Source organism: Pantherophis guttatus, chromosome 2, assembly GCF_059756535.1.
Source record: "Pantherophis guttatus breed Tessera chromosome 2, ASM5975653v1, whole genome shotgun sequence".
NCBI classification, from domain to species: domain Eukaryota; kingdom Metazoa; phylum Chordata; class Lepidosauria; order Squamata; family Colubridae; genus Pantherophis; species Pantherophis guttatus.
In genome coordinates, this window is record NC_142064.1 from 37,640,254 (window position 1) to 37,650,851 (window position 10,598).

General features: G+C 36.3%; 1 protein-coding gene across 4 annotated transcripts in view; it reads left to right on the top strand.

Annotated features, from left to right (window-relative positions):
- CKMT2 (creatine kinase, mitochondrial 2) overlaps nucleotides 1–9,060 on the top strand; it is a 30,098-nt gene extending 21,038 nt beyond the window's left edge. For 2 of the 4 annotated variants that reach the window (XM_034441208.3, XM_060690635.2), the window contains 4 exons: nucleotides 101–224; nucleotides 2,264–2,398; nucleotides 2,601–2,726; nucleotides 8,332–9,060. In XM_034441208.3, the coding sequence (XP_034297099.1) occupies nucleotides 101–224; nucleotides 2,264–2,398; nucleotides 2,601–2,726; nucleotides 8,332–8,451 (505 nt within the window). In that variant the 3' untranslated portion in view covers nucleotides 8,452–9,060. Of the gene's footprint in view, nucleotides 1–100; nucleotides 225–2,263; nucleotides 2,399–2,600; nucleotides 2,727–4,367; nucleotides 4,503–8,331 lie in introns of those variants that run through there. The other 2 variants (XM_087885837.1, XM_087885836.1) reach the window with 2 other exon arrangements.
- The last annotated feature ends 1,538 nt before the right edge of the window (nucleotides 9,061–10,598 follow it).

Sequence of the window (10,598 nt, forward strand, 5' to 3'; positions counted from 1 at the left end):
CAAAAGGGAAAGGTAAAATGAATGGACCAGCATCTGTGAAGATGGTTTTGAAGTTTTCTGTGACCAGAACACTAATGAATTGTGCACATCTCTCAACCAGGCACAACAATGATAAAACATTCCTCATCTGGATCAATGAAGAGGATCACATTAGGGTGATCTCCATGGAAAAAGGTGGCAACATGAAGCGGGTTTTTGAAAGATTTTGTCGTGGATTGATAGAGGTGGATGCTTTTCTTTGACTGTTAAAAATGTATTTTTAGATTTTATAATATAAGATCCATTTGTGCTTTTATGTTATTGCTGCTAATTTTTCTTTTTATTGTATGTGATACCATTTGAATAAAGCAGAATCCTATAGTAGCAGAGTTATGGCCTTTTAAACTACAGTGAGGTAATTAGTACAAGCAGCAAATACTGCACAGAAATATAGGAGCTGTTTCTTCAATTTATTCCCCCCCCCTTTTTTAGAATAAGACAGTAGGTACCACACAGCCTGTACTGTGCTCTGCAAATCAACTTGTTTCTCTCAAGTTGGGAGGGATCAGTGACTTTACTGTTGTTAAGGAAGATTTGAAACTCAGTCAAATCAAGTGAAATAGAATTCGGGCAAAAATGTCACACACCAGCTCTTTAGCTAAAGGAAGGGTGTCAAACTTGCAGCCCACGGGCCGGATGCGTCACGCACTGGCCACGCCCACTGCCATTTTAACGAAGGGGGAAAAGTTATGATACATCACATGATGACAACATGATGCCACAAATTTGACACGCCTGACCTAAACAGTTTTAGGATGATATATATTTAATGCTGTTATACCGCTTGTTTAAAATTGACCTGAAATCTAAGATTTTTGTTTTTTGCTTGGAATTTTACTTTGTCTGACGGATCATTCAAATTGTCATTCTTCATTCACATTATGAAATAGTATCACGTACTCAAAAAGTTTTCTAAGTTTAATTCAATGTAGATTTTCTTATAATTTCAGTGAAAATATCAGATTGGCTCAAGTACAAACAAATTGCATGTGAAAGTCAATCAACTTGTTATCTACAAAGCAATGAAAGCTATGAGGAAAGAATATAAATATAAATTATATATTTAATTATAAACAATTAAATATAAAATTTATATATATGATACACACACAGAGACAAAACACCATATTTAATTCTTTTCTCATAGCTTTAATTACTTTGTAGATAACAACCTTGATTAGCTTTCAAATGAAATCTATTTCTTTTTATATGTATTTATGTATGTATGTACCGGTATGTATGTATGTTTGTATGTATGTATGTATGTAATGTTTCCATCTTTGTCAGACAGGTTGGTTAAAAAAAATAGGGAATATTGCCATATTTTTAATTGCAGCAATGATTTTAATATGCATATAGGTTTAAATTGTGACTGAACCAGATTTCAGGAGGCAGGGTTTGAAGTCTTACAAAGTACAAGTAGCAAGAATTGTGTTAAAATGGCCTCCACCTCTCTGTGCGATAAAAGCAACTCTTCTAACATGCTGCTTGCAACAAAATAGAATAGAATTCTTTATTGGCCAAGTGTGATTGGACACACAAGGAATTTGTCTTTGGTGCATACGCTCTCAGTGTACATAAAAAGACAAGATACACTCATCAAGAGGCACAGGTCACAACACCCAGTGACAGTCATACGGTACAATAAGCAAACAAATCATACTAGGAAACAATCAATATCAATATCAATCGCAAGGATATAAGCAACAAAGTTAGTTTTTTTTATTTTAAAATATACTGCATTATTGTGTACTGTGCCATTTGTTCAGGTTAATCATCATAAGCAAATTACACTGTTTATTATATTAAATGATGAGCTAAAATTCATATAATGGCAACAGATTTTATTAAAGAATAACTGAAAATGAGCTGATACATTTCTCAGCTGTGATAAAGCTTTAAACAGCCGAGAAATCAAGATTATACATTTTAGCATCCTTATCTCTAAATGGAAGCCCTGACTAAAATCAGTAGTGTTGTCCTTTAAACTGAAACATGTAGTGTGAAGATCTAATATAGGTTTCTATCTGGCCTCTGAAGCTTTAGCTCTATTTCTATGCTTTATGGATTTATCTGATAGATAAAATGTCCTTATTCTATTTGCAGCAGACTGTTGAAGCTTGTGAATTTGACAAACAACAGTCTGGATACAGACAACTAGTACTGTGCACAGATGGCATGTTAATATGCTATGGTGATTCATTGAATTTTATTTTCTTTCCAGGTTGAGAGGTTAATTAAAGAACAAGGATGGGAATTTATGTGGAATGAACACTTAGGATTCGTCCTGACCTGTCCATCTAATCTAGGAACTGGATTACGTGCAGGAGTTCATGTTAAACTTCCAAAACTTAGCAAAGTAAGTAAGCAATTTATATGACTCCTAAACATAAAAAAATCTTTTGCGATGACTGTAAAATCAATCCAGAAAAGTAAAACAGTGGCGATGTACCTCCTTCCTCTTAAATGGTTTAATTAGATGAACAAGTGTTTACAAACATGCATGTTGCAAAAAAAGGCTCAGTATTTTTGTTTTCAAGTAATTGTTTCTTACATTGTAGGATCCCAGATTTTCAAAGATCCTGGAAAACCTGAGACTTCAGAAGCGTGGCACAGGTGGAGTTGATACAGCGGCTGTAGCAGATGTGTATGATATTTCCAACCTAGATCGCATGGGCCGATCAGAGGTAAATTTCTGCCTAGTTTTTTTTAAATAGGGCCCAGCGCTGAAGAGAAACAATTATTTACCTAAGTGTCTGAATGTCTATGCAGATTCTCAGTCATTCAGGTTACCGTTATCCCAAAGGTGCTTTTTCAAGAGGCAACTGGACTTTCTGGTTTTTCTTTGAAGACGTTTCGCTTCTCATTCAAGAAGCTTCTTCAGCTCTCACTGGATGGTGGGGAATTTTGGACAAAGAGGACCTCTGGTTTGAAAGAGGGGTCAAAGAGGCCATCTACTTCCAAATTGAACAGCCCTCTTTCAACAGAGGGGGAGGGATAGGACATCATCTATCTCCAGTCTACAACACAGTCCTTTCAACAGTTCCAAGAAGGCTCCACACCCATTTGCACCACTAAGGTGACTCTGATGACACAGATAAACTCGAGGGGGCCTTAATGACTCGCTAAAAGAATGCAAATGACCAGCTGTCTGCAAGGAGTATAAATCCTTCCATTCCCCACCATCCAGTCAGAGCTGAACAAGCTTCTTGGATGAGAAGCAAAATATCTTCAAAGAAAAACCAAAAAGTCTTGAAAAAGCACCTTTGGGACTAAGTGTCTGAAAGTATAAGCATATCAATGATATATTCGCTTATATGAGGAAGAATCCCCACCCAACGCAGTGATTTCTGAGCTGACAGTTATACTGGCCCTGAGTGTGTGTGTGATGGAGCTTGTGTTTTAGCTGTGCTTTCTATGATACTCTAGCAGGTATGTTATCTTAACTTTTGGTTTATTTTTAGCAACCTGCGTACAGTTTTATTCATTTTAAAGTTGTGTGCCATTCAGAGTTCTATATATCAGATAGGCGGCGATATAAAATAAATAAATAAATACTGTAACATATGTGTGGATAATATTAAGGAAAATAAAATCACAAAAGGCTGTAATTTTTTGTATGATATTTGAAAAAGTATATAAATGTGATTAACTGAATCTATTCATTGCAAAAGGGATTTCCAATGCCCACAATTCTACTATTCACTGGTTGTTCCTATCTTTCTATTCTGTATCTCTAACATATTTGTTTATTGCTGACCTCTAAATTTCTTTTGTCTTAAATCCTATGTGCCCTGATTGTCATTCTCCATAGAGCAATACTCCTACATAATTCCATGTCACATATAAATGCCTAACTCCCAGACCATCCACTGCCTGGTACAGCAAGGGTTAACACACACACCCTCTCCCTCACCACAGCTCCTCCTTACCTTTAGCCACACCTTCTGGGTACTTAAGGGGCACACACGAGGGCATTGGGCAGTTCTACGGCAACATCTGTAAGAGAGCAGAGTTGGACAAATAAATATCAATGACTCTGAGTATCTTTGGGCTAGATCCTGTTGGATTAACATTCCAACAGTTTTCGAATCTTTTTTACTTTCTGGTTTCTATTTCTCTTCTATCAAAGTCTGTTTCTCCACCTTTCCACTCATGTGTTCCCACCTGAGCTTCCTGGCTCTTCTCTTCTTTCAAATCTTTGATTCAGATTAAGGAAACAGCTAGAAGAACTTTTTCCTCATGCCAGTGTCAGGAAAAAAAAAAGCATGCCTCTTGTGCCCTAGTTTGCACTATCCCTGTTTCTTTGATTCTGTTTATTCCCCCAGGCAGACATCTTCCCCAATGTTCCCCTACCTGCTTGATTGGGAGCTGATGTTTGATTGGCAAATCGATCATCTTGACACGGGAGAAGGACGAGAAGGCAGGAGAAGGAAGGAAAAAGCCATGGGGCTTATAGTCTTCTCTGGTAGCCTATCCTTCCACAAAAATGATTTTAAAAATCAATTAAAGAAATGATACAACTAAAGTATGATAATTTGCAACGAAAGATTGTAACAGTGACTAATGGCTTTTCAGAAGTTGTTATAAAGTTGGATACAAATATTAAATTACTAGAGTCTAAAATGGAGGAAATTGATGATAAGATTTATAATTTGGATAATAAAATACTAAGAATTGAAAAGGATTTAATAAATATTCAAGACAATAGTTTAGAACTAAAGTCTAAAGAGGAAGCCGGTCACGAGACTTATAATGCAGAAGATATAAAGCAAGGGATTGAAAGAGAAGTTGTAATGATGCAATACAGGCTGACAGAATTTGCGATCAGAATTAGAGGTTTACAGGAAAATAACAGTGATGACCTAAGAAAAATATCTGCCCAAGTTCTGGCTGGGATCTTAAAGGTTCATCCTGAGGAGGTATTCTGTAAAATTGATAAGGCCTATAGAGTAAATTCTTGGATTGCAAAGCAAAGGCAACTGCCTAGAGATGTGGTGATTTACTTTACAGATAAAGAAATAAGGAATGATATTGTGCAAAAATCCTTTAATTCTACTTTACAACTGTATGGGAGAAAAATTTGGATATATAAAGAATTGCCGCCTAAGATGTTAAGAGATAGAAAGAAATTTGGATTTTTGGTGACTGAACTAAGAAAACAAAATATTCTATTCAGGTGGGATGTCCCAATGGGTATAATATTGAGATATCAAGGAGTAAGATATCAGTTAAATACTGTTGAAAAAGCGGAAGAATTTTACTACAAGGTCCTTAAAAAGCAAAATCAACAAGAGATAGAAAATCAAGAAAAGCAGAAGGAGATGGCAGTAATGAAGAAACAACAAGTCACAGAGGTCTCCACAGATGAGCCGCTTTTGGATTCTCTCTCAGAGGTCTCAGCTGGACTATTTAATATAAGAGAGGCGGTACCGGATTCTAACGTAATGATTTATCAAGCCACAAACCAGCATGGAAGTCAATCAGTTGATATACAATTTACAGAACCAGAAAGATTTAAGCCACAAAAGCAAAACCAACAAGATCAAGTTCAGCATGAAAACCAAACAGTCAGAATTCAGGATGGAATTCAGAAAGGAATTCAGGATGGAGATCCAACCCACAAAAAGTCAAGAAAAGAAGAAGTAGGTCTCACAAGAACAAAAACTTTTAAACTAAACAACAGTGTAATGCCAGTTATTTATGAGAGGACTGAATATATGAAAAGATAATGGGCAAAGTATTGGTTTATTTTATCCTGAGGAGAGTGACAGATCTCTGCAGTGCTGAACTTTTGGGATGTGAAAAGGGCCTTAAATCGAATGGATTGGAAATATCTTTTTCGTTTTTTGGATTTCTTGATAAATATATTACGTTTATGCTGAGTTACATGGCAAGAGATTTACTGGATTGGGGCACACAGAAGATCTGGTTGTTACCCTATTATGGTGGTTGGAATTAATAATCTGGATAAAAGACACCTCTATAGACATTATATGGAATATAAATATAAAGTCACTCGGGTGGTTGTTGTGTTTTTTTTTTTGCAACATGAAGATATTTGTTATGGATGGGGGCAGATGGTAATTGAAGATTGAAGATACTGAAAATACTGTTGGAATTAAGATGCGATGTTACCCTAACATGGGCGATGGAGTTTATCATCCAGCTGAAAGACACTACAGAAGATATTATATGGATTACAAGTTTAATGTTTTTTTTTTAGGATTTTATTTACATAAGGGAATATTTTTCTAGTTGAGCGGGCAGAAGAAGAAAGATATTAATATGGTAGTTTTGTAGGAAAGTGGGTGGAGATAGGTTAGGTTATTGATTGTTTAGTTTAAAGAAAAGGGATATTATGTCTAGATGTGAATATATATAAAAGATGTGAGCTAAGAGATATAATGATGGGGGGGAAGGAAATGGGTAGCTGAACTGAATAAATGTTAAATTAGGATTTACTATATAGTTTTATAGTGGAAGGTTGTTTTGAAATGTTATATTAATATATACAAAAGATTTGACTTAAGAGATATATGTACGGGGGTAGTAAAAGGGTAGAGTATAGTATAAGGGGGATATGATAATCTTACTAGAAAGAAAGGGTCAGCATATGGAGATGGAGTAAGTGGATGGTAAAATATGATATAATCTGTTATGAATTTGGGTTTTATTATGAAGAAGTCAAAGGGGAAGGGGAGGATGAGGGGGGGTTAGGGAGGAGGGGGGATAAAAAAGGGGGAAAATCTGTATTTGAAAACTTTTTCAATTAAAAAAAATGATTTTAAAAATCAGAAGTAAAAACCACTAATGTCTTTTTCCACTTAGGTTTTATCATACATAAAAGATTTTATCATACATATTCTTGAAAAAATATACTTTACACCCTTCCATTTATTTTACACATATGCCATTTTCCTCATAGGCTACAGTCACAAAAAACATACAAAAAAAATCTTCCTCCAAACAGAAGAAAGGGCCAGAATCACAGATATGTGAAAACCCTTATTCAGCTAATGAAATTTGGTCTGTATTTACCCATTAGAGACATGGATAATGATGTATAATTAAATCATGAATAATGATGGACACCTGAATATTTAAACATCCACATGCAGTATTCCTACATGGAATAATATTTATTCTGAGGAGGACAATCTATCAGGGAAAACTAAGTGTAAAACCAGAATTGAATATTTCTGCCCTTAATTGTAAGGTTTTCCAATGCTGTTAATTCTTCACCCTTTTGATTTCTCCTATTTTGAGGACCACTTTTCCAAATAAAAATGAACATTAGTGTTCCAGTGTCTTTTTAAAAATTATACCACCCCTTATTCATGCCCTGAACTCAAATAAACAAACTTTGGGCAGACATACCCCTTCATCCTCATTCACCAGATCTCAGTGACACAGACCAGGCCCTCCCACTCCTGTGTATTAATCTAGCATTTCCACAATTTAGGACCGTGATGGCAAACCTATGACATGGGTGCCACAGGTGGCACGTGGAGCCATATCTGTGGGCACACGAGCATTGCCCTACTCAGCTCCAACATGCATATGCATACCAGCCAGCTAATTTTCAGCCCTACCTGAAGTCGGGAAATGGGCTGTTTCTGGCCTCCGGAGGACCTCTAGGGGGGAGAGAAGGCCGTTTTTGCCCTCCCCAGGCTCCAAGAAAGCCTCTGGAGCCCGGGGGGCGAAAAAGGGGCCTACTGGGTCCATTGTGCCATTGCGTATCAAAAGCAGGGGTAGCGCAGGGGGTCATGCGTGCATGCACGGGGTGTGTGGCCCATTGAATTATGGGTATGGGTACATGCGTGCACGATCCCTCCTGCATTATCCCCACTTTTGGCACACAACGGCAAAAAGGTTAGCCATCACTGATTTTCAAAAGACAAAAGAAAGGACTACATACTATTACCTTTTAAAGGCTTTATCTGAGAGGCAAGCTACACACATTTTTTTTAAAAAAACCTTGTTGTTTACATCTTTCTAGATTTAACCACTTTGTATTATAGGTGTATGCTTGCACTTTACTTCCATGTTCTAACTTAGTTTGCTTCCACATGGCCAATTTCAATACACATCGTATATCAAAATGACAAGAGATAGATTATTCACAATATACTTTTCTCCTAGAACTAAGAAATGGCATAGTCTAGGAAGAATGGTAAAGTATAATTTACTGAATATATAATAAACCTTGTGGTAAATATTATCAATAGAGCTACCTGATCTTCTTATAGCTTCATAATCTAATATCAGAAACCTTTACTTTTATTTCAGGTGGAACTTGTCCAGTTAGTCATTGATGGTGTGAACTATATGGTTGAGTGTGAAAAGAAGCTGGAGAGAGGTCAAGACATCAAGATACCACCACCACTGCCTCAGTTTGGCAAGAAATAAAACTGCTTCCAGTGATTATCATCTGACTGGAAATATGTCTTGGGGCGGGGGGGGGGTGTGACTATGTATTCTATGTTCCTTTACAATATTAAAGAGAAATATGGGTAACATTTTTCTTCATATAGGTACCTATTAATCAGGGTGTTGGTCAGGGTTGCTGAGAAGAAGACAAGAATGTAAGATATGGAAATGTGCAGAATACAAATGGTTGTAAACATCATTGCTGAAGAGTAGGGTTGTATTTGAAGATTAGTAGTCATGGAGCATTTCCCTATGCTTAATTTCATAAAGCAATCTCATTTCCTTTCTTTTCCTTTCCTTTCCCCAACTATTTCTTCCAATGTCCTTATTCCATTCATTTTGTTCACATTTTCATCTTTCTTTAATCCTTCCTCTTACCCAGCTCCATTACCTCCCTTCCCCCCCACCCCCTGTTTCTGGACACCAATATGCTTATGTTTTCCTCCCTACACTTCCTTTGAGTAGGGAAAAAAAGTATGTTAAATATTGGTTGTTCTCATTTTAGATAAGCACAAATTAATGTAATATATTATTATATGTAAAATTAGATCTTAGTGGAATGTTAAATAAATATTTTCTGATGCCTCAGATGCTACATATCTTTTCAATTCATTTTTAAAAATACATGAGTTATTCACATAGATAATCCTATCTATGGATTTGGCATAAGGATATTATGCCAGCCTCACACTTGTGAGATCCCAGAGAGCAGAAACAGATGAGGCAGCTATGCCAGGATCTTTTGTCACAGTACCCAATGGCAATGTTACTACTCATCAATAACAGCAATTCCTGTTATGTTCCCTCATGGAGTTAATGCGTGGAGTTAAGGCTCTAAATTAGAATGTTACAATGATGTCACACTGCCTGGAATATGCGTATACTTCATGCACAAGCCAAACAACTGTATTGCCATTGTTCTGCTTAATCTCTGACAGGTACCTGCAATTTCACCCTTCTCAGTTCATTCAAATGAATGAATTTTTGTTGATTTCTTGGTGCCCTCTGAGCTTGGTTATTTTCCAGCTGATTTTTCATTACCAGGCTAGCTAACACTATCAGTGCCCAGAGGATGGAGTTTGTTGGTTTATATATTTTATCTTGCCTTGCCAGACACTATCATCCTGAGCACCCATGATGCTACTTAGCCTTATGATGAAATGTCAGCAGGAAAACAACCAAACTCAGAAAACACCAAGACTCCAATAGTTCAACTCTTGGTAGCCTTGGTAGTACAGTGGTTTAATGCACCCTGTAATTAACACAGCTGCCTGCAATTTCTGCTGGTTCGAATCTCTCCAAGGCTCAAGGTTGACTCAGCCTTCCATCCTTTCTAAGGTAGGTTAAATGAGGACCCAGTTTGTGGGGGCAATAAGCTGACTTTGTATAAATATACAAAAGTATGAAGGCTATTGCTTAACGCATTGTAAGCCGCCCTGAGTCTCCGGAGAAGGGCGGCATATAAATCAAATTTAAAAAAAAAACTCTGAACTAGATACAGGTCTACATCACTATTGGAGGTGTAGGGGTGTCTCTCTCTGTGTGTGTGTGAGAGAGAGAGAGAAATAAAGAGAGAAGGAAGGAGACACAGAAATTAGCAGATCTAGAAAGCCTCTTTGAAGGTGAACAAAGACAACATCCTCAACTGGATGCTACTAATTTGGTCCTTTTCAAGTATCTCACATTTACTCAAATAATCAATTGAAATTAGTAAAATTTATTTCTGAATAAACATAGAGTAATTGAGAAGATACATTTCTATTAGCACAGTCTTGAATTTAAAAAATCACCAGATATAACTTCTGGTGTGTTCTCTGTAAACCTCAACACAAAATAACAGTTATACTCCACATCTGCTAATGTCTTTTATGCATAGTAAGAAATAAAATCTATTGATTTCAATTATATTACTGGTAATTTTCAAAAATGCTTATTTGAAGCCAAGTTACAAGTTAGGATTGTGCTACTGATTTTTACTCAAACAGATATGAAGTGAGATACAAATTGTTTATTAATTGCATTTTTTATCTTTTTTCTCATTCTCTATTGAAAACAGTCATGCTGGACATGAACAAACAGATACAATTTATATTGAGATATTATTTTATTAGACCAATACAAAAGAC